General features: G+C 37.2%; 6 protein-coding genes across 10 annotated transcripts; 4 read left to right on the plus strand and 2 right to left on the minus strand.

Annotated features, from left to right (window-relative positions):
• Positions 1 to 79: 79 nt before the first annotated feature.
• On the plus strand, positions 80 to 7,590 carry LOC140795529 (probable protein phosphatase 2C 11). 3 transcript variants are annotated; one of them, XM_073148162.1, is made up of 14 exons: positions 162 to 370; positions 2,380 to 2,527; positions 2,675 to 2,742; positions 2,830 to 2,961; positions 3,049 to 3,112; positions 3,539 to 3,647; positions 3,762 to 3,915; positions 5,651 to 5,776; positions 5,861 to 5,984; positions 6,071 to 6,147; positions 6,286 to 6,338; positions 6,770 to 6,824; positions 7,025 to 7,206; positions 7,310 to 7,590. In XM_073148162.1, exons 4-14 carry the CDS (start codon positions 2,845 to 2,847, stop codon positions 7,323 to 7,325), a joined length of 1,077 nt encoding a protein of 358 aa, XP_073004263.1. In that variant the 5' UTR covers positions 162 to 370; positions 2,380 to 2,527; positions 2,675 to 2,742; positions 2,830 to 2,844; the 3' UTR covers positions 7,326 to 7,590. The 3 variants fall into 3 exon arrangements, with proteins under 3 accessions (XP_073004262.1, XP_073004264.1, XP_073004263.1); XM_073148161.1 differs by lacking the exon at positions 2,380 to 2,527 and having other exon boundaries at positions 80 to 370; XM_073148163.1 differs by lacking the exons at positions 2,380 to 2,527; positions 6,286 to 6,338; positions 6,770 to 6,824 and having other exon boundaries at positions 103 to 370.
• Positions 7,591 to 8,332: 742 nt separating this feature from the next.
• LOC140795064 (uncharacterized) lies at positions 8,333 to 11,785 on the plus strand. The gene is made up of 3 exons (XM_073147423.1): positions 8,333 to 8,689; positions 8,771 to 9,138; positions 10,983 to 11,785. Exons 1-3 carry the CDS (start codon positions 8,587 to 8,589, stop codon positions 11,643 to 11,645), a joined length of 1,134 nt encoding a protein of 377 aa, XP_073003524.1. The 5' UTR covers positions 8,333 to 8,586; the 3' UTR covers positions 11,646 to 11,785.
• A 699-nt stretch (positions 11,786 to 12,484) lies between these two features.
• On the minus strand, positions 12,485 to 14,744 carry LOC140795065 (uncharacterized). 2 transcript variants are annotated; one of them, XM_073147424.1, is made up of 4 exons: positions 13,994 to 14,744; positions 13,197 to 13,267; positions 12,875 to 13,103; positions 12,485 to 12,794 (listed from the first exon to the last, which is right to left on the minus strand). In XM_073147424.1, the coding sequence occupies exons 1-4, from the start codon at positions 14,117 to 14,119 to the stop codon at positions 12,600 to 12,602; spliced, it is 621 nt and encodes a 206-aa protein (XP_073003525.1). In that variant the 5' UTR covers positions 14,120 to 14,744; the 3' UTR covers positions 12,485 to 12,599. The 2 variants fall into 2 exon arrangements, with proteins under 2 accessions (XP_073003525.1, XP_073003526.1); XM_073147425.1 differs by having other exon boundaries at positions 12,887 to 13,103; positions 13,994 to 14,349.
• A 2,019-nt stretch (positions 14,745 to 16,763) lies between these two features.
• On the plus strand, positions 16,764 to 19,259 carry LOC140795558 (aspartate carbamoyltransferase, chloroplastic). Its single transcript, XM_073148200.1, has 5 exons — positions 16,764 to 17,328; positions 17,419 to 17,558; positions 18,089 to 18,262; positions 18,421 to 18,657; positions 18,929 to 19,259. The coding sequence occupies exons 1-5, from the start codon at positions 16,896 to 16,898 to the stop codon at positions 19,034 to 19,036; spliced, it is 1,092 nt and encodes a 363-aa protein (XP_073004301.1). The 5' UTR covers positions 16,764 to 16,895; the 3' UTR covers positions 19,037 to 19,259.
• Positions 19,260 to 19,428: 169 nt separating this feature from the next.
• On the minus strand, positions 19,429 to 20,753 carry LOC140795559 (transcription factor MYB36-like). 2 transcript variants are annotated; one of them, XM_073148203.1, is made up of 4 exons: positions 20,588 to 20,738; positions 20,352 to 20,481; positions 19,992 to 20,272; positions 19,429 to 19,907 (listed from the first exon to the last, which is right to left on the minus strand). In XM_073148203.1, the coding sequence occupies exons 1-4, from the start codon at positions 20,721 to 20,723 to the stop codon at positions 19,642 to 19,644; spliced, it is 813 nt and encodes a 270-aa protein (XP_073004304.1). In that variant the 5' UTR covers positions 20,724 to 20,738; the 3' UTR covers positions 19,429 to 19,641. The 2 variants fall into 2 exon arrangements, with proteins under 2 accessions (XP_073004304.1, XP_073004303.1); XM_073148202.1 differs by having other exon boundaries at positions 19,429 to 20,272; positions 20,588 to 20,753.
• Positions 20,754 to 22,965: 2,212 nt separating this feature from the next.
• LOC140794766 (26S proteasome regulatory subunit 4 homolog) lies at positions 22,966 to 26,552 on the plus strand. The gene is made up of 6 exons (XM_073146936.1): positions 22,966 to 23,572; positions 24,546 to 24,791; positions 25,017 to 25,186; positions 25,349 to 25,565; positions 25,642 to 25,782; positions 26,231 to 26,552. Exons 1-6 carry the CDS (start codon positions 23,096 to 23,098, stop codon positions 26,312 to 26,314), a joined length of 1,335 nt encoding a protein of 444 aa, XP_073003037.1. The 5' UTR covers positions 22,966 to 23,095; the 3' UTR covers positions 26,315 to 26,552.
• Positions 26,553 to 26,785: the final 233 nt, after the last annotated feature.

The raw sequence follows: 26,785 nt of genomic DNA on the forward strand, positions 1-26,785 counted from the left end.
CAAACGAATTATCATGACACGTGTCGTTACCTCTGCTGTCCCTACATTTATTTCGTATTCAGACCGGAGTATCTTCCCTGTAGCCATCATCCCACGCCAAAAGAGGACAAATCAGATAGGCGTCCACACCTAACGAAAAGTATACCCCGGAGGAGAAGAGTAAGCTGCAGAATAAGAAAACTATTCAGCTCTCAGAGATGAGCAACAACTACGTATAAAGCCGAATCGCGAATTCGATCTTTCGGAATCGCATAGACCGCCGCCACTCCTCAGAATCCGAGCTCTCTCCTCTCCTGAATCTGCCTTGTTCTTCGCCGTCTGGATCCATTTACTGTCGTCTCCGGGGAACAAATCCGCTTCCACTCACCTGGTAAATTATCCTCCCGCATTTCTCCTTATTTTTCTGGTTTGATCTGAACAATTTCTGCTCAAAATTGGATTTTGTGATTTGGGTCGTTGTTCTTTTGGCTGATTACTTCTTGGGTGCCCTAGGATTGTCTTTCCCTCCTCTTTTCCCAAATTTGCGCGGTCTTGGGTAAGAGTTTTGCGTAGTTAGACATCTTTGTTGTAATTTAAAGCAGCTTTGTTTTGCTGTAGTCTTGATTAGAGAGTTCTCTGTGAGTTCATTAGTGAGTTCTTGGCTTGGTGTCTGTGAAGATGATTATGAAGCAATGTTTGCTTCAGTTGTTTAGTACTTTAGTTAGTGCAAATCAAGTGTAGTTCTATTTGAGATTAAAAAACTAGAAGAAAAGATCATGGATTCTATTCAGGGAGGATGTCTTTTGCGACCCACTTGGCGGCTATCTTTCCTACTTTTTGCTTAGATTGACTTGTGGTTTGGCGGACAATACTGTGGGCTTCTATCAAGTGGCTGATCTCATCTCTTAATACCAGAAATAAAAATTTAAGGTAATCTTGTCTCCCACGAAATGATTAAATGTCGTATGACATTGATTTATTAATGCAAATAATTGTACCGACAATTTGGAATTTTAAAATAAGAATGTGGATTCTGGTGAGCGGTGATCCTTTTAGACTGCCTCTATCGGTTGTGATTTGACAGACATCATTTTGGAGGCCTATCAATAATGAAATATTTGATCTCAATATATTGAGAATGAAAGTTTGAGGTCGTCTTGTGTTCACTACGTTATTATATCACATGGGTAATTGTTGAAAATTGCTAATTGCTGGAGGTTGGTGGAATATTATACACTGCTTATCTGGAGGTTCATTAAATAACTTTCTGCCAATTAGATTTGGATGCTTATCAGGAATAATGCAGAGGAGAATCAATATAATGGTCCTATTGGAATTTGGTAGTTGTTCTGTCCTATCGAGACTGCAAAGTTACGTAGATAGTAGGTTTTGCAATTTCCTTTCTATATTTTGTGACATTTCTTAAAGAAGTTTGATCTTTCTCACTTTGGGGAAGATAATATGCTTGTTTTAAGACCGATGGTGAATTGGAGATGCACTGTGTTCAATTAGGTAATTTGTGCATAATAATTTGCAGCATTTTAATTTCTTTTCAAGAATTTGTGTAATTAGGATTTCTTAGTCCCCAAGTGGCCTTATCTGGACCTTGAGATTCTGGGCCTATTTGGCAGTAACCAGGTGAAGCTTCACATTTAGCTCCAAGTTTCGATTAACTACTGTGAAATTAATCCCTTCAGAAGTTCAGATATGTTGCATGGAGAATGTAATATTTACCCTATAAGAGGCAATTTGGACTATCCAACTGATGCTTTTCATCAGTAATACACTAATGTCAGTTCTGCTGGGCATTTACACCTTCAGTACTGGGGCCATTTGACATTACAACTAACATCAGAGTAGTAATTTTTCAAAGAAAAAAAAACATCAAAGTAGTAAACTTGATTCATAGTTGTAGATGTATGCACTCATGGCTACTCTCAGCTAACTAGGAAGCGGTATATCAAAATATTATTTACTCCCTTCATGTCTAACAAGTTTATTTCTTTATGTTATAAGTTTTCAAGTGCAATGTCCTTTCCTGAATGTATCATTGGTTCCAGTTGAATATGGAGTAGTTGATAGACATTTTGGTGGCGGTCACACCTTGAGAATTAGTTTGGATATTGACACTTAAGTTCCGATTGTTCTCTAGGATCTTCATCATTCTTTTAACTTTATTTAATTAGATATAATGGCACATGCTAGGAAAATATATAGTCAGAAGTTTAATCGTCAGATCTCGCGTTTATCTGGCATCTGAAATATGCTAATTGGACAAGATTGCAGGTTCTTTATGAAAAGTATTACTTACTGCATTGTTCTCTATAATTTTATGCATGAGCTTGGCCAGAAGATGGTTATTGACTATCTTGTAGCTTGTAATGTTTTGTCTTTATGCAGGCTAAAATAGGGTGCAGTTTATGTGCCTGACCTCTGATGGTCACTTTTCTGATATCTAACATTCAGATATGAAAACTATTGACTTTCTGGCTACTTCAAATTGAGTTTCTTACCTTGAGATTACTCGATGTGATTAAAGCAAGCATTTGTATAACACTCCTCTCTTTATCTTTTCTACCTATATGTACATTTTCTCTTCAATCTGATAATTCTATATTAATGTTCTTTCTCATAGTTTGTTTTGATGCAATCTAGTTAACCACTTAACCTTGTTATTTACATAAACTGCATTTAGGCTGGTATCGCTAGATTTAGCTGTTTGATTCAGCACCGCATTGGTACTCACTTCCTCAAAACTTGCTGGTATGTCACTTTTGTCGTATCTGCTTTTTTCTACTATTTTTTTGAGAAAAATATTTTTCCTTGCTGTATGAAGCTTTATATTTGCAGGTGGATCTGACACAAATGGGAGTCTATCTTAGCACTCCGAAAACAGAGAAATTCTCTGATGATGGTGAGAATGAAAGACTAAGGTTTGGTCTTTCATCTATGCAAGGATGGCGTGCAGCTATGGAGGATGCTGTGAGTTTCTTTATTGGGAGCTTATTTTCTTTATTGGGAGCTTATGCTCTTTTTCTCAAATCATATCTTGTATATATTGCTCTGCAGCATGCTGCACTGACAAATCTTGATGATTGCACATCTTTCTTTGGCGTTTATGATGGCCATGGAGGTAATTCATATCCAAAACTCTTTTTGTTTGTTTGTGAACCTTTTTTTTCTCTCTTTACTGAAATATCATTCTTAACTATAGCTTTATGTTAGGATTTAAGGCCTTGTTTGATTTGAGGTTAAGTTCCGAACTCGATTAGTTAGTTTTATTTCTTAGTCTTTTTTTTGAACAGTAAACTTGATTAGATATGAAAAAGATAAAGAGATGTTTGGTTACTGAACTAGTTTAAGGGTCCCTAAACCAATTCAGAGGGGATCCCTAAACTTAAAACAAACAAGACCTAAATATCTAATCCCCTTGGAGAGGTGATTCCATTAATTTCTATGCTGATTGGGGAATTTGGGATATGTTGGTTTTTTTAATCATGTTTGTGATGCTTTGAATTTAGTAAGTCTATATTGACTTAATGAAGTAAAATTAATTCAGGAAAAGTGGTTGCGAAGTTTTGCGCAAAGTACTTGCACACCCAGGTTCTCAAGAATGATGCCTATTCAGCTGGTGATTTAGGCACTTCTGTTCACAAAGCTTTCTTCAGGTACAATTTGTCTATCTGCTGCGTGAAAAACTCTATATTGGTTGTATTTATATTTATATGAGCTTTAACATTAGCGTGAAGCTGGTAGACATCTTATAGTTCCACTTTTTTCAGAATGGATGAAATGATGCGAGGGCAAAGAGGGTGGAGAGAACTAGCTATACTAGGAGATAAGATAAACAAGTTCACTGGCATGATCGAAGGCCTGATCTGGTCTCCAAGGGGTAGTGACTCAAATAATGACGAGGATTCCTGGGCTTTTGAGGAGGTAGTAATGAATATGGCAGTACTTTGGAAGTTTTGTCATGGATCTTTTAGTTATTTGACTAGATCTTTCAGCATATGACCTGCAATTGAAGTTATGTCATATAGCATCAAAGTGTCTCACAAAGTTCTTAGCTTACTCTATTATTTATGGAATAAAAATTCATGGTTTAAAAACTCGGCTGGGACAGACCATTTTGGCTAGGCTCGATCCTAAAAGAAGCCCAAGAGTAAAAATTGCTTGTGAACAGTAATTCTCGGGCGAAACTCTTTGGTTTCACCCGAGATGCCTTGGGTTCATCCGTTTCGCTTGAGGGCGAGACGACTCCTCTTTCCACTGCACGCGCTCGAGGCTCCAATCCACCTTCTCCGGCTCTGATCAACGACCACTTCCTCTGACTACCTCGTCTCGGTTCTTCTCCCATGCGAGTGAATTCAGAGCCTCCGATCTACCTCTCCGGTTCAGATTGATGACGATCTCCGACTATTTCATCCTCGGACTTTCTTCCACGGGCATGCAGTAGGAGACTCTAGTCAAACTCCTCAAGCAATCTCATCTCTTCTCCGACTTTGATCGACCTCCTTCGGCGAGAAAGTTCATCATCTCTTCTTATTCTCTTGATTTCCTACACCTAATGTCATTGATTTTTTTAGGTTTCAAACATTTCTTAATATTTTCCTGCTTAAGAATTCTCCAGTGTTTTTTTTATCTTCTATCTGTTATTGAATTTCCTACACCTTCACTTCTGTTATTGGATTTCCTACAGCTACTGTTTTTTAATTTTTTTGGATTTCCTATAATTTTAATATCTCATAACTTCTCATACCACACCAACCCACTGAAATGCAAATAGGAATTTCATTTTTAGACTTTTTCATAGCTTTTGTTTGTCTTCTTTTTCTGCTATTTGATTTTCAATAGCATAGACTATTAATAATTTTTTGAGTTTCCTATATATATATATATATATGATATTTTCTAGAATTTTCTACATTTTATTGTTTTCTTATTTATTATAAAATGACTGAAACGGAAAAAGTGAAACCCCCATCCGAAACTTTGAAACATTCATTTTTTCGTGGGACTGAAACTGAAACCGGAACCAGAACTTTGAACCATGTAAAAATTAGCTTCTTTATAAACATCTTTGTACTTGTTCATGGATTTGACCACTTAATATAAATTTATACTATGATGACTTTTTCATTATCATGCAATAATATTATTTTGAGATAATTGTGGCATCTCTGCAAAGAGGACGTACAACATACAATCCTGCAAGAGAAAAGGTAAATTAATTAACAATGAATTTTTGTAAGCGGAACTCCATAAAGGAGGCAAAATGGATTGTTGGATAGAGATCCAGATGTAATGGAATTTTAAATTTTTCTCCAGGGAATGCTGTCTTCTTGTGCAGATTTGCATCAAAACTTTCTTGTAAGGATCACTCATGATATCAACTTAGTTATCTGTGGGAATCCTTCTGCTCTTTTGAAGTGTCATAAACTAAAATATGCAGCAGCAATAACCTATAATTCCTTCTTTAGTAAGAGGTTCTAGAGAACCACAAATAGCATTCTTACAAAATGTGAAGTATAATGTTTTAAAATCTCCATGTTGACACAGTGATGGTGTTTTTCTTTTTCTTTTCCTTTTCTTCTTTTCCTAGTTTATTTACATTGCAATATTTTCCAGGGTAATACCAGCTAGTCTTATTACCACGATTCTCTCTTACCAGGGTCCTCACTCTGATTTTTCTGGACCAACATCTGGATGCACCGCTTGTGTGGCAATTATAAGAAACAGCCAACTTGTTGTTGCAAATGCTGGTGATTCTCGCTGTGTTATCTCAAGGAAGGGTCAGGTATGCTCTTATGTCGTGCAAAATGTTTCTACTAGTCACCAAATGTTCATGTGAAAATGAATTAGTTGTTTTTTCATACAATAGGCATACAACTTATCAAGAGATCACAAGCCAGAGCTCGAGGCAGAGAGAGAAAGGATCTTGAAAGCAGGGGGGTTCATCCATGCAGGACGAGTCAATGGAAGTTTAAATCTAGCAAGAGCAATTGGTACTCGGACTATAGCTGAAAAAAGAATTTATTATGCAGACATGTTTCATGTTGTTTGCCTACCTTATGAGCTGTGCTTCTTATAGGAGATATGGAATTCAAGCAGAACAAGTTCTTGCCTGCTGAAAAGCAAATTGTGACTGCCAATCCTGATATAAACATTGTAAGTTCTTTTCTTGTGTTTCTTGTTCATTGCACTATATAAAATCTAGTAGTTCAATTTGTTTAGTTATTACTTTTGTAATTATTGTTCCTTTGTTAAATGAAAATGTGCTCTAACTTGAGTTTGTTTGCGTATTAGGTTGAACTATGTGATGATGATGATTTTATAGTTCTAGCATGTGATGGCATTTGGTATGGTTCTCTATGCAATCTATCTGATTTTGTCAAGTAGATACTCATATTTTTCCTGCAAGCCTTCTTGATTGACAGTTTATCTGTATGTAGAAGTCTCAGTTGTCCTATAAAGGATGACAAAGTTGAAAGAAAACCTAACATGCATGCTGCTCATAATTTTAGATCTGGATAATGGAACTGCTGACATTTTCTCAATCCATTCATAGAATACTGTGTTAGCCTAAGAAAAGAAAGATCACTGCATTGCAGCCCCCTTGAAAGTTATTCATAATACATTAATCGATCCTGACATCTTGTTTCATGGAGAAAAACTCCTAGACGTTACAGAAAGCTATTTCCTGTACTCCTTTTCTATTTTTATCTTTAAGTAAATCTTTGTTATTCTTATAATTTGTTTGGTAAGTAATAGCCTCTATTCCGCAACTCAGGGATTGCATGTCGAGCCAGCAGTTGGTGGATTTTGTCCACGAACATATAAACACTGTGAGTAAAAAATGCAACTTTGAGCAATATCAATATATCAAGGTTGAACAATATTACTGTTCGACATACATTCTTTACAGTTTTACTACCATGAATTAGGGATGATCACGGCTTTCTTATATTTGACTTCCAATGCACACTAAAGATGTTTAGAGAAGATTCAGAAGTTATTTCTCTTTTGACATAAAACCAAAATGCAGGAGAAGTCTCTCTCTGGGGTGTGCGAGAGAGTACTTGACAGGTGTTTGGCACCTTCAACAATTGGCGGAGAAGGATGCGACAATATGACAATGATCTTGGTGCAGTTCAAGAAGCCAATTAACGTGAACGGTGCAGCATCTGCTTCAGAGCAATCAGCACCATCTGCGCCAGACAAAGGAAAGTAAGTTCGGCACCATCCAGAGTCAATTTCTTTCTTTTAGTCCTAATCCTCCATGATAAACAAAATTCAACTTACAAACTTTAATCACTTCCTCATTGATCAGTGAACAGAATGAGTAAGATGGCTCGCATGTGTATCACCCAAAGGTTGAAGCTGCAGAAGTTAGTAAGATTGAAAGAAGTTTGCCTGCATGAATTCATTGAGTTGTCTATGGGATCTTTCGCTGGGCTTGTCTTTGTTGTTAATTCTCATCCCTCTGACCAACCTCGTTTAAGCTGCAACATCTAACCACACTGCCTGGATTCTTATTCTTGTATAAAATTGTATTAGTGTGTTGAATAATTGCTTGAACCATTTTAATGCATCTATACGTCCTTTTTAGCATCTTTTAAGCTCTCTTTGCTGGAAATTAAGTGCTGTTATCTATTCTGGTGGCATTTTATTGTACTTTCTTTCTAACAAGCACACACCCAAAAAAAAAGTTCTTTTTGTGGTGTTTTAAGCTTATGATTAATATAGACGTCACAATAAATGGACAACTCTTACTGTAGCTTAGTGGTTAAATTTTACTTATCTATAATAAGTAATGTTTGATGCTCTCTGTCAATATTAGGATTGATATTTAATAATTTTTTTACTATCATATGCGAATGAGTTTAGCTTTGTCTTATAAGCATTAATCCACTTGTTAAACTTATATATATTCTTTGTCTTATTATTTGCATAATGGCTCATAATCTATCAACAAAAATAAAAAGACAATCATGCAGTTTTGCAATAAATTTTATAATTCACAAATTAATAATATTTCATTTTTATCTGCACTTTTGTCTCATATTATTATTGCTTGTTGCGTCAAAATTGATCAATGGACATAAGTAAACATCAAATTATCCTGTCATTCCTACGGAGGAAAGAAGATTAACTCACACATTTGTGTATAAAGATATTAGCGCATTTGAAGAAACTCGAGTTAGATAATTTTGGTAACATATAAGGTTTGGGATGTAAATACTGACAAAGTAGGGCTTGAACCGTAAATTAATAAAAATTTAGGGTGTCAAATATAAAATTTTCAGAATTAAAATTTGACCAACTCTATATATGCAAATTTGAAACAAAACGTGGGATAATTTCCTCGTCCAGACTCGTTTGACGAACTGAACCGTACGATCGAAACGGATCGCGGGATTTATCCGGTTCAATTAGCTGCATTAAATTTATTTTATTTTTCAAGAAAATCTGTCACAATTAAATTCTCGCGCCTCTCGTAAATCTCTCTCTAGATTTTTTTTTTCTTTCCTTTTTTCCGACTTTCCCAAATTGATCCCTAAAATCTCTCTCAAAACCCTAAACCTTAACCCGATTCCTCGTCGTGCGATGCCTATGGAGTTCCGGTTCCGAGCTGGTGAACAGAGGTTTCCCCCCTTCCCTTCTCAGCACTCGGCGGCCGATGGGTACTTCGCTGCGCAAGCAATGCGAGGTAAAAAGTCGGAATTTTTGTTGAAAAGTGTTTTCCTTTGTACCGAAATCGGGTTGGTTGATGTCGATTTGGGGGTTGCAGCGGGTCTCGTCGGAGGCAATATGATGCAGCCGATGACAGCGTTGGAAGCAGTGGAACGGGAGATACGGAAGGAGAGGATACGAGAAGAGATATTAAGAGAGGAGGCGGAGAGGAGGATTCTTGAGGAGGAGGTGAGGAGGGAGTTGGAGGTGGAGCGTTTGATGGGCATGAGACGCATGCCGGAAACGTTCGTGGAACCCTTGATGATGCCGATTGCTCCCAATGTTAGGGTTATGGATGGGTTGGGTTTCGGGCAAGTAAGCCGTGGATCTCTTGACGCATCCCGAAGGATGAGTGAAGAAAAGGCTTTTTATTTGGCTCCCAATAAGGCTGAGTTGCAAAGCAATGAGTCCCCTCCGTCTGCTCAGGTGATAGCTTAATTTTGTTTCCTTTGTCTCTTTAGTGCAATTTCAATTACTTTATCCATTCTTCTCTTTACTTTTGCCCCCCGGTTAATTATTTTTGTTGCAAGTGATTAATTTTTTACATCTTGTACTTTTAGTGGATCTTATGCCTCTGTTGATATTTTACTGTGGTTCTCTCTGGTGATTGCAGTTCTTATAGACTGGGAACAAAATTACTTTTTCCATGTAAAGGAAATATTAAGTAACTCATGTCTTCATAAAATTTTAGTTTTCTTTTCGATAAGCATTGTAACTCAAACATAAAATTCACTTTTTTGATATTCTTGATATTATTTTGATTCTCTCAAAATAGGAGTCATGTAAAAGAAAAGGGATTGTGCATATATCTGTTACCATTTTTTTTTCTTTTTTCTTCCAAGAAACATAGTTTGATTTGAATCTAGATGTGGCTCTATTTCTAGCATCAACTTCTCCACCATGTTTTGTAACATATCTACTTTTACGTCTCAGTTGTGTGACCTTTCAGGCTGAACATTGTCTGAAAATCTAGATTCATCAAATTTACATGATAGCTAGATGGTCTGCTTCTAATGTATGATTTGACATAAATTTGGGTATTCGAGGATTAAGGTCTCTTGGCTGGTTGTAGGTTAAGATCTCCTATAGATTGATTAACAGTTGGAATAAGAAGTCTCTGCTGGAAATTAACCTATTGCCAAATGAACAATAAACAAATGACTGAAATGAGCAAAACTATAAAAATTATAAAGAAAAAAAAGGAGAGAGTATAGATTAGGATATGCAAAAAGGAAAATAAGACAGGCCTCCCAGAAATAAGTAAAATTGTAAATGAGCATTTGCCACCTGCAAATTGATTTTAGATGTTTGGGAATTTAAATGTGCCGAACATGGTGAAGGTAAAGAACAAAAAATAGTAGTGGAGCTGCATCCAGTTTTCTATGATCTTCCTAGAGAAAAAAAATTATGACAATTAATGCATATTATCTTTTCTATTGCATACTTATTTTGTGACAGTCCAATGTGATGTTGGGAATATGGAAAATATTGATTTATTATTGTGTAAATAATGTTTTGATTGTTAGAAAACGGTGGTGCTTGAAAGAAAAGTAGTTTCATGAAGAAGTAAGAACATTCTGTTCTTTTATAATGGAAAATTATGTTGTCCTCGTCCACCAAAAGAGTAGTCAACATATTCTGCAGTTGCTAGACAGCCCACAAAGCAGAGGTAATATTTTGGACCTTGTAATGACCAAGGAGGAAGATGTCATATTTATAGTTGGTTGGAAGTGAAACCTGCTACAGCGATCAAGTGGCAAAACTTCTCTTCAACCTAGGATAATCCGTCAAGACTTCTTTATATATATATATATATATATATATATTTTTTTTTTGTTTAATGTTATTTTTTGCATGGAAAGATTATAGAGGATGGGCCAAAGGATATGAAATTGACCCACAGTTTTACTTTTAAACATTTGAAGCCTATCAAAATTAATTCTGTTAATCTTAGGAATTCTACATATACTCAAAGTTGTGGCTTGACCCTGTAAGTAAATGCTAAAAAGGTCATGGTGGATCACTTTATTTTTGTTTGTAATAGGTTTTCTTTTCATGACTATATGGTTTATTTTATGTGTAAGAAACTTGTTTGGTCCTCGCTTAATCTTGGTCCAAGCGCATGGCTGGAATATTCTCCGTACATGTAAATGGAATGAATATCTCGGCTTATTTATGAGAAATTTTATGATTATTTTTTAGTTATGTTTACAACCATATTATATTTCATTTGTGAAGCAGAAAGTTGTGCTTGCATGTACATCTTGCAGGTTCAGCCTGTCAAGCAGAAAGTTTCTGGAAGCAAGAGGAAATCAAATATAGACCTAGGGACAAGAATGCAACAGAAGCAAGTTAAGATGGAGTGGTGTTGTGCTCTCTGCCAGGTCTCTGCAACCAATGAGAGTGGTCTAAACGAGCACCTCCAAGGGAAAAGGCACAAGGCAAAGCTAGCACAATCTGAGGCCAATGGAACAACAAAGAATAATGTTGCCTTCTCATCTAAGAAGGCAGCAAAAGGAACCGAGGCAAAAGATATGCCTTCTGGTGAAGAAGCAAAGAAGATAACTCTGCAAGTCGATGGAAAGATGCACGAAGTGTTGCAGAGCAAGAAATTTCTGTGGTGCGAGAAATGCCAAGTCAAGAGCCCTAGCACTATCAATATGGTTCTTCATCTCAGTGGGAAGAAACATAATAACATATCAGGGGATGGAAATAAAACATGCAAGTCAAGAAATGCCATTAAAGGTAGCTCTCTAGAGAAGGTAGAGGAGCCAAAACCAGAGGCAGAGAAAGGGATGGCCATCCGTCGAGAAGAACAACCAGATGAGCTGAATAAGCAAGTGGCAGCTGAAGAAGCAGAAGGTGCTCCTAGTGATGAGCCACTAGACTGTAGTGGTGGAGTAGTGGAGAAATTGGTACAGGATGTAAATTGATGCACTATTTCTGCACAAGGCAATGCTTAGTTTCTTAGATTAGCCTGATTAGGATTGTTGCTATCTCTATGGATGATAAATATGTAAATCACTTGGGTTCTTTGTAAGGTATTTCTTTTTTATCATCGTTTATTTCCTCCTATCTAGTGTTGCTCTACGTTGGTCAAATCTTTTTTCCCTCAACTTTTGCTGCATAGGCTATCCATGGCTTGCAACATAATTTTATGATTGTTTAGCATAGTCTGCATCTATGCTCGCCTTTCTTTAAATTGAATCTCACAGCCTTATTTGCCACAACCAAAGAATCCTGCATCCTCTGAATATACTTGGAAATCAAAGTCTACATCAGTATTTGAATCCAATTGTTTTATAACAAAAGCTCTAGAAAACTTGATGACAACAAAGATTCAAATTAACAATAAGTTCACTATTACCTTGCAGTCCACATGATGGACCTTGGACATTAATTACATCCTTCATAATCCAGAAAATTATTCTATTTCAAAAGTACATCAGACCGACATCTAAACCACAACTGAATTTGAAAAAAGAAAAAGAAAGAATCATTCATTAATACGAACTGCAAGATGAAAACTCCTACTAGTCTTCCCTATAACAAATCTGACTGGTCACAATCAAAGAGCTTCAGGTTGTTCTCTTCGCGAAAATAACAAAGAGGTTAACTCTGTCAATCTATACTCACTGAAATTAATCCTCATAGAAGCCAAGTCCATAATCATGATCCTTTCTAAGATCACCTGCTTAAGAAAGGCAAGCCATCCTCATTGATGCATGAAAGAATGGATTGTTAGATCATATGAAAGTGTATAACATTTGGATGATACAATTCTACTATGTAGAGGGGCATATCTATTCCTTGAGAATTCCTGTTACAAGACAAGTATTTGCAGCTAACAGTGAAGTACTGAACATTTTATCTCATACAAGAATAATCTACACTTTCAAGGCTACTTGATCTTGCCATGTAATTTTTCTCTTCCTGACCCGGTTTGCTCCATTCCCTGCATCCCGACAGACTGACAGCTTTAGATCATTAGCCACAGTTTCACCTTCCATCAAACATTTCTTTGTGTCATTGGCTTTCACTGGCTCCCAGTTGACATGGAACTCCTCCATTTCCTCACCATTCTGCTAGAGAAAACCATTTGTCCATGTAATCTAGAATGATACATGAATGTAATTTGCAAATAAGGTTTTCAAATTATTACCGGTAGCAAGACCTGATTCAAGTCTATTACTGCAGATGTTCTTGGAGTAGCAACTTCTTTTCCATTTGAAGGCGTGTCACTGATTCGGACTTCATCATGAATAATTTGATTTGGCAGATGGTCGCCGTTAAGCCATGAGTGTGGTACTTCTTGTGTTTGTTTCTTCAGTTTGTACTGGGTTGTCTGAGAGGGGTTTTGCGATAAGCATTTGAATTTTTTTCGCAAGAACCTAGGTCATCATGAATTACCAATAATCGTTAGATATTGCAAACTTGAAGATCAAAAGCAGTAAATTTCGAAAGTAAGAAGAAATTGACAGTACTTGACTTCAGCGAGAAGCTTAAGCTTGTTCTGCTTTGCCTTCAGCGATCGCTTCCTTTTCACGTCTGTTTCCTGAGAAAAGATAGAATCGTTAGAATTTATAGCAAAAATTCTTTCATGGAATAGCAATGGCATGGATTACAAATACCAATTCTTAGGAAAAGAGAAGCAAATCCAGTCCAAAATTCACAGGAATACATTGAGTTGGAAACTCAAAAAGAGTTAATCTAATGAAGCTAATTTTAAGGAAATTTCTTGATAAGGGCAACATAAAGAAAAGTGATCGACTAATTTAAACTGAAATTAAAAGGAGATATTTCACAGAGGAAAACGCATCAAGCTTCTACAAAATTTGTAGAAAATACTGAACTCTACCTCCTGTAGGAAATACCAATATTAGAGAAAACTTCATAAAAATCTGCCAAAATAGATCCCATCTTTGAATGTAAGATCTAGCAGTTAAAAAAATCCCAAAAAAGAAAAAACCAAGGAAAACCCATCATAAAATATCACCTAGAAAATTACTACATATACACTAGAAATTAGAATTGAAACCCTAGACATCTTGGAGAATCGTGAACCAGTTTACAACCCTACAAATAATAATAATAACATCACAATAAAAAAAATTCCAACATAAAACAGCTAATAACCAAGCCAATCGAACGAAAACCCCATCAAAAATTTCCAATACCAACCAGTCAAATAAATCCATGATGCAAAGCAACACATATCTTGAACTACTTCAGTTGACAAAAAAAAACACAAAAAAGGGGGGATAAACACCCAAGGTCTCACCTTCATCAATTCCACATAATCCTGCAGCAGGCTCATGTGCTTGAACCTCGCCCTGGCCTCCTCCCCACCTGGGTATGAAGAGGAAGATGGTGATGGCTCCATGGGCACCCCCCTCACCTTCTTCATCCCCACCGCCTAGACCTCAACAGGAAGGAGAAGTTGAGGAGGAAGAGAACAAGTAGAATAAGATATATAGAAAGAGAGGAAAAAGAAGAAAAAAAAAAAAAAGCAACCTTGGCAATGGAGGGGGTAGATGAGATAATGGAGGAAAATAAAGGTGAAGGGGGGGGCGAGTTTTCTCTCTCTCTCTAGGAGAGGTCTGACCCTGAGCAAGAAAACCCCAAAAGGCCCATGTTAATCTGGAACAGGAAGTGGGTAGCCCTGGGTTAGAGTTTTCCTCCTTGGTAGAGGGAGGTGGAGAGTTTTCTTGGCTGCAGGGGGCATTTCTGGGAAGTTGGGCAGTAGTTCTGTTGAGAGAGAGAGAGAGAGAGAGAGAGTTTGGTTGGATGGATGATGCATATCTGAAGACACCTAGCTTTCCTTGCCTTCTCTTTCCTTGTTTCCTTTCATTCTTTTCCCACACCCAAGTAAACTCTAGGTCCAGGTCCAGATGGGCCATTAGGAAAGAAAGATTGAAGTGTGAGAGAGGTGTGGACTTGCTCTCCCTCTCCTTGAAGGGTGGGGATTCCCCTCTTCTTTATGATGATGATTATTATTATTATCCCTCTCCTGTTACTACCCTCTTGGTTGCTGAAAAGAAAGAGATAAATGGCTGCTGGGTGCTGTAATGTTGCAGTAGTTGCCTTTGTACGAGAGAGAGAGAGAGAGAGAGAGAGAGAGAGAGAGAGACCCTATGGTGGAGATGGTGTTAGCTTGAGTTTCCTAAAATACCCCTAGTTTGTCCCCCTCACCTCCATTTGTCCAGTCCTTTTCTTGCTTCCCATGGGCAATTGGTAAATTCCTTGATGTACATAGGTTATATTATTCTCAGGAAATTGGAATCAAACACTTGCATTCCAATCTCACATTGTTCACAATGACATATCAGGGAGGGACCAGAAGAGATGAAGGTAAGGAAGGAAGAGGGAGACAAGAGAAGGCAACTTGTGCTGTCACATTAGGAGAATGGTGAGCATGCATGAGGGGCATAATGATCATAGTACAACTGATTCCTCTCTCTCTCTCTCTCTCTCTCTCTCTCTCTCTCTCTCTCTCTCTCTCTCTCTCTCTCTCTCTCTCTCACACACACAAATAACCAAGGGAAATCCACATATTCGAGCATAAATTTTTTAACATATATATATATATATATATATATGCACTTATTTTGGTTCATCTATTATTAAAAAAAGTAGTAGGGACATTGTACATATGGGTAACAACATATATATATATATATATATATATATATATGTATGTATGTATATATATATATATATATGTATGTATGTACATGACTACTAGAAGATGTCTACCTCAGTGCTTGGAGAAAGAAGAAGGTCTTCTTTAGCTCTCGGGGGACCTCTCAAGGAAGGAGGTTGGAAAGCTGGGGGAGGTCATGATCATTATTAATTTTATGGGCAAAGAAAAGTTGCATCTCTTTCCCTTTTAGGTGGCCTACTTCCATTCAACAATGTCATCGACCACGACCTCATCTACACAATCGATTACCTATATGAGAAGGCGATGTGATCTATCTATCTCATCCACAACTTACAGTATGAACTCTCCAGCAGATAAATATACTAAGCGTGTGTTAAAATAAATGACTTAGACTTTAATAAAATGAGTTTCTTCAACCCAAAAAAAAAACATTAAAGTTAAAAAGTAGAGCTTCTTTTGAACGGTAAAAATTTATTTTTTCTAATTTATTTTCTACGACCAATCATCAAAGGTAGATAAAAATTTAACAACGACGACTAAATACTCTCTAAATTTAATTGAGACTTTGAGTCAACTAATTAGAGAATATTACATATAAACTCTATGTGCTCATTAAGTTTATAATAGATATTTGATGTTCTTTATAACGTATCAGAAAGTAAAAGATTTTTTCATAGTCTATGAAGTTAATAAGTACAAAAAGAAAATAGAAGAAAGCATATTAAAATGTGTAATAATTCAGACATATTAATATAATTATATCTAATACTAGAGCTTGTCCATCTATTTTCGTTAGCTATCTTCTTATATTAATACATTACTCGTGACAAAAACATCACAACCCATTAAAATTTATTATATTTTCTTCTAATCGTAGAGTATAAAATAATTGGAAAAATTTTGAGACAATTTTTTCCCCAATATTGTATACCTTTGGATTCGAAATTTATACAAAAGATATCCAATTAATACTCTACTATTTTAATTAAAAAAAACTCTATTGCTAACATCTTAACACCCTAATATTACCATCACAAAAATTAAATAATCATACTCGTAGAGTTATTAAAATAGTCTTATAGGATACAATTTGAATGACTATTAATATATAAATAATTTAAAATTACAAATATAAAACTTATAAAAGGAGAATTGGACGAAGATAACCTAAAAACTTTCATTACTTCAAGTCAACTCAGGATCAAATATTATTTTCTAAATTTTTATATATTAACATAAGTTATTAAATAAATATATTTTTTTTAAACGCAGGGGCTGTTTAGAAAAGGCGATAGGATTAAATCAAAATAACCCATAGGTGAGGAGGTTTTTTGTAAATTTCCCGATTATAAGAACATCATATATTAAAAAGGATCTAAATGTCATTATCCGGATATGATTTATTAAGAATTTGGGGATTTATCCCACTTCTTTTGTGCTTATAAAAGTGCCCTGTTCTCCTACCATACCCTCCGCCGCCGGCAGCCAAAAACCGTTCAAAACTTTGTGCGCAAACCCAATGGCTTTATCTCCACCGCCTTCAACTTTTTTAACCGCTAATCCTCGAACCAACTTCAATCCGCTCACTCTCCCCCCCACCAACTTCAATCCGCTCTCCTCTCCAAAACCCTCGCCAAATCGATGCCACTCTTCCGGCGTCCAGATTCCTGGGACAAAAAGATTTCATCTTGACGGCGTGATTGATTCCCAGCAGTTCGATCGGGACATCCTGAATGATATCTTCGAAGTGGCCCACGAGATGGAGGAGGTGGAGAAGAATTCCCCCCGGAGCCAAATCTTGAGGGGGTATCTGATGGCTACTCTCTTCTACGAGCCGTCGACGAGGACCCGGCTGTCGTTCGAGTCGGCGATGAAGCGGCTGGGCGGGGAGGTGTTGACGACGGAGAACGCGAGGGAGTTCTCGTCGGCTGCCAAGGGGGAAACCCTCGAAGGTGGTACCTATTCGCCGATTTAGTTCTTTTCTTTCAACAAAGAAACAAAAAGAAGTTAATTTGATTGAGGAGTGGAAATTTTGGTTGTAGATACTATTAGGACTGTTGAGGGTTATGCGGATGTGATTGTTTTGAGGCATTTTGAAAGCGGTGCGGCGAGAAGAGCGTCGGCCACCGCGAGCATTCCGGTTATTAATGCCGGGGATGGGCCAGGGCAGCACCCTACGCAGGTATGGCGACTGAGATGTTGCAAGTGAAACAAATTCTTGCATTGAAATAGTTTAATTTATAATGCTCATTAAAATTTCTTTAGACTTTTGTTAGGTTCATATCGGATCCCGTGGCCCGATAAGAAGATTGTGTAGATAAAGTCCAGAATAATGTGAATGTATTTAGGGCATTTCCAATTCTCAACAACATTCTGTTCATTGTTTTTAACTCTGAGAAATCATATAACTTCATCAGAAATCAAGACACTTAATTGTTTGCACGAGATAACTTGTGGAGAAATGTGAGCTGTTGGAAAATTATTATTATCCACTTGGATATATGAATATAACTTTCTCCATGCAATAATGTGTCTGAGTTTTAACAAGAAGGATATACTGGAGATCATTTTTCAATTTAGCGGTAGCCTATCAGGTGCCTAACACATCCTCATACACTTCGTGCCTTGCATTAAGAAGTTGATCTCCTTTTCTTTGTGTGCGAGTCTTGTGCTATCATTTTGTGAACCTTTTCTGCTCTCTTGTTTATGCAGGCTCTGTTGGATGTGTACACTATAAAAAGAGAAATAGGTAGACTGGACGGCATTACACTTGGCCTGGTTGGAGATCTTAATAATGGAAGGACTGTTCGTTCTTTGGCCTATTTAATTGCCAAATACAAGAATGTCAAGATATACCTTGTCTCCCCAGATGTTGTAAAGATGAAGGTATTATTCTTACCATTAGTCCATTTTTTGATATTTTAGCTACTACAATATAGACCAAATCTCATCATGATGCTCTTCCCATCTATTTTTTTTTTTCGGATATGAAGATAATTTCTGTATTGACTTGAGAGATGACTCGTGTGTGTTGCTTCTTATAGGATGATATCAAGGACTACTTAACATCAATGGGAGTAGAATGGCAAGAAAGCTCAGATTTATTGGAGGTGGCTTCAAAATGTGATGTTGTTTATCAAACACGCATCCAGAAAGAAAGATTTGGCGAGAGGATAGATCTCTACGAAGCAGCTCGCGGGAAGTACATTGTGGATAAGAAAGTGCTAGATGTGTTGCCGAAACATGCTGTTATCATGCATCCTCTTCCCAGGCTTGATGAGGTCTGCTAGAAAAAAAAAACATTATTGATCTCCTTTTTATCTTCATTGTTCTTTAAAAATTCGGACCATGCTCAAATAACTTTTTATTGAACCTGATGTACAAGAGGACAAATGCAAGTTATTTCAGTTCATTGCAAATTTTCATAATTTGAGTCGTGAGGTTTTACTACTTAATACAATTTTGATGAAGTGGAATCTGATTAATGTGAATAGGCAGGGAAGCAGCTTTATCTCTAAATTGATCTCATGGAGTTACCTTACTGTTTTGCAGATTACAGTGGATGTTGATAGTGATCCTAGAGCTGCTTACTTTAGACAAGCGAAGAACGGTCTCTACATTCGGATGGCTTTGTTGAAGCTTTTGCTTCTGGGCTGGTGACACTCTGATAGTTGAGGAATTTCGCGAGATGCTTTTTCTTTTTCATCAGATAAATTTTTGTTTTCTAAATCTTTGGCGCGACTGAAGAAATTAGCGAGATGTATTACTGAGCTGTAGTTGGTAACTTGTTGTTAAACATATGATCTTGTTCCTTTTTAAGTGTCCACATGTTTGGCTGTTGGATATATATGGTTTAACGAGCGAATGCTGGTGCTATGTGGAACTTTTTATAGTCATCACCCATTTGATTTGCCACTAAATCATTTGTTATAATTAATACATATACTATACTTCTTCCTTTTTTTCTTTCTTAAAAGAAAAAAAAAAAGATTAATAAGCTAACATCAGCAACCAAAAAATATACAAAAGAGTCAGGGAAAGAGACTTCTAGGGACAATTATAACTCATATCTTTTACCACAAATAATGAGCTTGCAATCAACGAGTCGATCTTCACTTGCAGGTGGGTGATACCATGGAAAAGATAAGTTACATAGGAATAAATCTAGCCATCTTTATTTACTAATATGCACAAAGCTAGAACCGCAGAACAAATCACAAACCAATCCTTCATCTGATTCAAGTCGTTGATCTTGATTTATGTGTCTATAGATCATACGGAGAAACGTACTCTTGAATCATCAGATCTGAACTGGTATCATCAAAGTAAGGCCAAGAGCCGAATTGTACTTTTTCCTCCCAATTAACCCACCAATCCTTCTCTTTACTAGAGTCTAATTCATTTGGCTTCTGTTCCTCCCTGTAGAGCAAGTCTTGGAGCTCGGCTTCAACTGTATTAATGCTCGAATTCGTTGAGGTAGAATTCAAAGAGAGACCATCGAAGCTAGATCCCTCAAAATTTTCCACAGTATCTGCATTCAGGGAACTAAGTTGGCTGCTATGTTCAACTTGAGATGAAGAAGAGTCTGCCACTGTTCCATTGGTGGTACTGTTACCTTGGCTTTGCAACATACTATTTGGCCAAAGAAAAGGGTTGTGATGGTGGTAAATGGAGTGGTTGAGTCCTCGGAGTTGCTTGTGGAGCTGAATCCTTTCAAGGGCTGATGTGCTAAGATTTCGCGAGTTGTTTTCGCTCTCGGTGTTCTCATCAGACCCTTCGCTTTGCTCTCGACAATCTCTCCGCCTTCCAAGTAGCTTCTTCTTCAGTTTGGTGTTCCAGTAGTTCTTGATGTCATTATCTGTTCTTCCTGGTAACTGGGCAGCTATTATTGACCACCTAATACATATGAGACTGTTAGAATTAACAGTTTAGTTTGTTTATGAATGTGGGGATGTGTAAGAAGAGATTCTAATACCTGCTCCCAATGCTGATGTAGAGGCTGCAAATTATGTTATCTTCCTCTGGTGAGAAGTCTCCATGCTTAATGTGAGGCCTTAGGTAGTTTAGCCATCTCAGTCTGCAGCTTTTCCCACATCTCCTAAGCCCTGCAGTTTTCCATCATGACATAAAGATTAATTGGATAAACTAATTCAATGGCATTTTTAAGATTAGTTTCTCAAGGGTGTTTCTTTGGTGAGCAGTAGTACTTACCAATCTTCTGAGGAAGAGCAATCCAATTGACAACAGTTCCATTCTCTTCCATGTAAGCCTTGAGCTTTGCATCCTCTTCAGGAGACCATGACCCCCTCTTTACACTAGCTTTGTCACAGCATGGAGCTCTACCCATCTCTCTCTCTCTCTCTCTCTCTCTCGTGCTGGTGATGCAAACTGTAGATGATGCCTTCATGCTTTATAGGATAAAAGGAGAGAGAGATTAGTTGGCTTGATGTGACCTGATGTGATCCTTATGAAGTTTGTCAACCTAATTTATGGTCTTTTTTTTTTACCTTATCTGTTGTTAATGTCGTTCTTATTAAAAACATAATATATATTATGGATCAATTACTTTAACATTTTTTTAAGAAAAGGAGTTGCTGAATTCAGCTGGGCTGAGAATTAAAAATGTGAAAGATTACAAAGATACGGGAGAAAATGGTCATTTGGCCTTAAATACAAGATTAATTAGTTGCTGATCTTCTCTAAATACAGTATTAATTCAGAATTCTTTTAAGACTCTTTAATAGCCTTTTCTAATGATTGAAGTTAGATTTTTGTTATAAGTTCAAATCTCGATAGCCTGATTTTATTATTTGTCTATTAGTATAGTAATGAAGTATATTCTAATGATACGTGTTGAGTTGCAATTAGCACAGAACTCTAAGAGCTGGAAGAACCCTTGCATCTGATCAAAGATCTACAGTAGGTAACTTTGGTTGACTTTAAAAAAAAAGTCACAAGGGCAGTTAGAATGAGACAGTAGCCTATGTCAGCCATTTGACCTTGTACTTTTCTTCTACTTAAGTCAGCAGAGTTGTTGGAGTACCTATTTCTAATACACAACTTTGGATCCTGAGATCTATCTATCCTCTTAGAACTTGCAGTGCTTCATGACTTGAAGTAGGATTAAAGAAGTCATTACCTTCAACAAAATTCCTTCTTTGTATATAATGCTATGAGTTTAAAATATGACAAGATATCATGAGGTACAAGAAGCATCATACGATTTCATAGTGGCTTCCAAGGAGAAAGTTTCTGGATTTTGCACCAATGGAGTAGATTTACCTAAACAACTTCCACAAGATAGCCATAGAAGTGTTAGATCTTCACAAATTAATCAACAAATCTAACTCTTTGGCCCATCTTTTTGTATAAAAAAAAAAATGGATTGACTAGGTTGTTTAAGAATCTCATGAACAGGCTTAGTGGTCTTGCTAGTTCCAAATGACAATATATATCCCACTTGTTGAATTCCTAACAGAAGCAGTGTTTTATTAAAGAGAGAAGAAATGATTTGATTAGTCAATTACCACAGTTACACAATTAATGTTCCATTAACTTCTGGGGCTAAAATTTGTATAAGTAGGTTTCGCCTCAAGTATAAGACTATTGCTGCTCCGTGAGCAAGGAGTGCAGCGAGCAGAGCGAGAGAACAAAGTGGGCTTTGGTAATATCAGGATTTGCACCTATTTGTATTTATTTAGTGATCATTCTGCTACATTCTTTGTTTTTAGTCAAGCTCTCTTTAAGCGAGAATCCAAGAAAAAGACTCAACTTTAACCACAACAAAGCGAGAGCCAATTCAAGCTAGTCATCCTTCTTCCTTGTAGGTGAGAGTGGTTGAATACTGCTATGCTCTGATACTAATTTGTTGTGTTAACTCTATGGAAAGGTGAAGGGCAGCGAAAGTGATTTTCAAACATCCCAAAAGAATAACAAAAGATTTGAGTAAACTAAATATTAGTAAATCTAATATCAATACCAAAGAAAAATCCTATGTTATATCCTAATACCTAGCAATTTGCAACAAACACTGTTGAAACGTTCTTAACCCGTTTGAACGACTTTCTTGATTCGAACTAATTTTCAACAAAAACCTCATCTTTTTTCTTAATGCTTGTCTACTTTGCAAATGAGGATTCGTACATGCTGCTGAAGCATGCAGAATTGAGTTTGCCTTATTGGCATTGCAATATTCTTATGTCTCCATGCTGCTATAAGTATATACTAGTTATTATCGGTTGATCATTTCGTAAAACAGTAAGGTAGCTTAGAATTATCTCATGCTTTTCTAGCCACCATGTTAGCCTTTTAGCCAATGTTGCCATTTTTCTTTTCAAGTAAAAGTTTAACAAAATTTTCACAAAAAAGATTTATAACAACACTTCTCATCAGATTAACAAAATGTTCCTTTTCTAAAATTTTGAAATATACTCTCTTTTTATATTTATTATATCGTAAATATATTACACAAGTTGAGGCAGGATGGCCCAATTAATTTAGTTAGGCAGGCCGGGCTTAATTGCTACCCAATTTATCGGGTTATTGGATCACAATATGGATATAATTGCAAGAGAATTATAGGATCCATTAACGCTTCCATCTTTTAATTACCATTCCGTGTGATCCAAGCATTTGATCCTTCTTCGTATTCTGCTTCTCCTCCTCTCTCCTCTCCCCTCTCAAACCCAACCCTAACCCTAGAAACCGTTGAAGGTAGCCATGGGTCAGGGAACCCCCGGTGGAATGGGCAAGCAGTCCGGCGACCACCGGAAGCACGATGGTGACAAGAAGGACAAGAAGTTCGAGCCAGCGGCGCCGCCTTCTCGTGTCGGCCGGAAACAGAGGAAGCAGAAGGGACCCGAGGCGGCGGCTCGCCTCCCCGTCGTTACCCCGCTCTCTAAGTGCCGGCTTCGCCTCCTCAAGCTTGAGCGGATCAAGGATTACCTCCTCATGGAGGAGGAGTTCGTCGCGAACCAGGAGAGGCTCCGCCCTCATGAGGACAAGAGCGAGGAGGATAGATCTAAGGTCGATGATCTTCGTGGATCGCCGATGAGCGTCGGGAATCTCGAGGAGCTTATCGATGAGAACCATGCGATCGTGTCGTCGTCCGTCGGGCCCGAGTACTATGTCAGTATCTTATCCTTTGTTGATAAGGATCAGCTCGAGCCCGGTTGCGCCATTCTCATGCATAATAAGGTGAGTTTCCTGATCTATTGATGCGTCCGGTTTTAGATTTGTGCTCTAGTGTTGGTATGTAAGTTGTTTAAAGGTAATTATTGGTTTGATCCATTGATATTTTCGGTGGATGTAGTATTGACTTTGCTATTTGGGGAGTTTTGGAGGACGAGACTTGGAATTCCGATTTAGGGCTTTGCTACTCTTGGGATTTAGACCTCTGAATCTTTTGGGTTAGGAAACTAGGGCCTTCTACTATCTCTCATGGCGAAGATGTGCAAGTTTATGGTTCCTGGTGAGGGATGGGAATCTTTCTGTACTAGGATAAATTATTTATATGGTTAATGGAATTTTGTTTTAACTAGTGGAATCTGGTTAGTGATACAATACGTTATTCTTATATTCTAGTTAAAATTGGACTTAAAACAGTTGCATGTCTAATCCAAATTTTCTAATACTTATCAGATTTGATTGTCTTCATTTGTTATTTCTACAGTTCAACCTGATTGCCTTGTTCTTAACTGTCAAGATTTATTTATATGCGTACTAATCACAGACATAACAATGAAATATATACTTCCTTTCATCTAGGCACGAGTCTTGTATCACTGCAAGGATTTCTCAATCTTCTTTACAGATTTGATATCTTCATTTGCTATATTTGGTGATTTCATAAATGAAAGTTCCTCCAGAATGCTTGATTTGCCCTTTAGATTATTCAATAATTAATTGTCTAAGTTTGAGTTTGAGAAAGGATAATCCTGAAAGTTAATGCATTATTTGGTACTTAATTTTTTGCTAAATTATGATCTCTTGCAAGTTGTCAGTTAACTATATCCTATTTTTACTTTGCCATTTTGTTTGTAATTGTTTATTAGCATCATCATGACTGATAGTATTGTCTACCTTTTAACATGAGGATTTATTTAGGATTCTTTTGCTTCTCGGCAGCCTAGTAATGGGTTACCAACTGTTATTTTTAATATTTTGTCAGGTTCTCTCTGTCGTTGGACTTTTGCAAGATGAGGTTGATCCTATGGTTTCTGTGATGAAAGTCGAAAAGGCTCCTTTGGAATCTTATGCTGATATTGGTGGCTTAGATGCCCAAATTCAGGAAATAAAAGAAGCAGTCGAACTTCCGTTGACCCATCCTGAGTTGTATGAGGATATTGGAATAAGGCCTCCTAAGGGAGTTATCCTATATGGGGAGCCTGGAACAGGAAAAACTTTGCTTGCAAAGGTTGGTACATTTTTGTCCATCATAGCTCAAGCACATTCAATATCTCTTACAGATGCTTCAGTGGCTAAAGACATCTATTTTAATATTTCCCCCTTCTTTTTAAGTGTCATAGATAGTTGTTTGCTCTTATTTTCATTGGAGATCTTTTGTGAAATCAGATCGCAGTGTTGAACTTGCATACCACGTAGTGTTGCTAGTGCTTATATTTGAACCTGACTATTATAGGCTGTGGCTAATTCAACATCAGCAACATTCTTGCGTGTTGTTGGAAGTGAGTTGATTCAGAAGTACTTGGGCGATGGTCCCAAGCTAGTAAGAGAACTCTTCAGGGTGGCAGATGATCTTTCTCCTTCAATTGTCTTCATTGATGAAATCGATGCAGTTGGTACTAAGAGGTACTTGCATGTGAATCCTTGGTAAAGAAGGCTGTAAATTTTTTATGAAGATGCATATAAACAATTTGAATCCTTAAAGAATGTATGGAAGAGTATCTCTATACTGAATATATATTTGTCATGCTGGAGATGGTCATTGTCTTTTTCCCCCTTTTACCTTAGGTATGATGCTCATTCAGGAGGAGAACGTGAAATTCAGAGAACCATGTTAGAATTGCTGAACCAACTAGATGGTTTTGACTCAAGAGGCGATGTGAAAGTTATCCTTGCAACAAACCGCATTGAAAGCCTTGATCCAGCTTTGCTTCGACCAGGCCGAATTGACAGAAAGATTGAGTTTCCACTTCCCGATATTAAAACACGACGACGCATTTTCCAGGTGAGGATTTAATGGAATGAATGAATATTAAACTTAGCGGTGCTTCTAATACTTCCTAATGGTGATCTCTGTACAGATCCATACAGCCAAGATGACGCTGGCAGATGATGTGAACCTAGAAGAGTTTGTGATGACAAAGGATGAGTTTTCTGGAGCCGATATCAAGGCAATTTGCACTGAAGCTGGATTACTTGCCTTAAGAGAACGAAGAATGAAGGTAGAGTGCTCCTACTTCTGGTTCCTAGTTTGTGACTGTTGATCAAGCATACACACGAGCATTATACATTTGTACGCTACAATTTTCGTAGAAAAATGAAGGCATGATTGTATACTATAATAGGCAGTTGATTTGAGGACCAAACTGATTTAAATAATCAACCAGTTGAGTTTGGTATTAAATGGTAAATCAAATAGGGACCCTTAACCTAGATATGGCATGATGTGTTGGGCATCTCATAGTTTCGTGTTCCACCTTGTACCACGTGCAATCTTCTCAAACTTTGACACACCCCTCTTGATATTCACAGTTTGCTTGACCTACGCATTCTAGCATCCAGATCATCCCATACTTTCAATAATATGACCTTTACACATTGTATTTGACAGTTTAAATCATCAAATAAAAGTATTTAAAGAGAGTGATTACTGTTTTGTGGTATTTTTAGGTTACACATTCAGACTTCAAGAAGGCCAAAGAGAAGGTCATGTTCAAGAAGAAGGAAGGTGTGCCTGAAGGCCTCTACATGTAAAACCCTTGAGGAGGTGGTGCGCTATTGTCCGGAGACAATAACCTCCTCAAGCTTATGCTTTGGTGCCTCTGCTTTCCTTTCTTTCCTTTGCTCAGAAACTAAACTTTGTGCTTGATTAGTGCTTTTGCTTTTCTTTTCCTACTTTTAGGAAAGCAAACAGCATGGTGGTGTAGTATGACCACCTATTATGCCCTGGTTGATGATAAATGAATTATGATAATCCAAAACGATTGAGGAAGTGTTGTTTATGCTATTACTTTTAATATTCTTACACACGGATTGTCCTTTTTGCACTTGCATAATATCGATAGTCCTCTGGATTGTTTTCATCTTGTATGCTGAATTTGGTTACAGTGAAAACTCTTGGGCAAATTGCCAAAGGCCCGCCGTCAATAGCATAGTACGGTGCAATAAATATATAGTTAAAAGAAACGTATGTTTATTCGGAAGAACCTAAATTTAGTAGGAGTA

Source organism: Typha latifolia, chromosome 9, assembly GCF_019914945.1.
Source record: "Typha latifolia isolate L0001 chromosome 9, TyphaL0001v2, whole genome shotgun sequence".
Taxonomy (NCBI): Eukaryota; Viridiplantae; Streptophyta; class Magnoliopsida; order Poales; family Typhaceae; genus Typha; species Typha latifolia.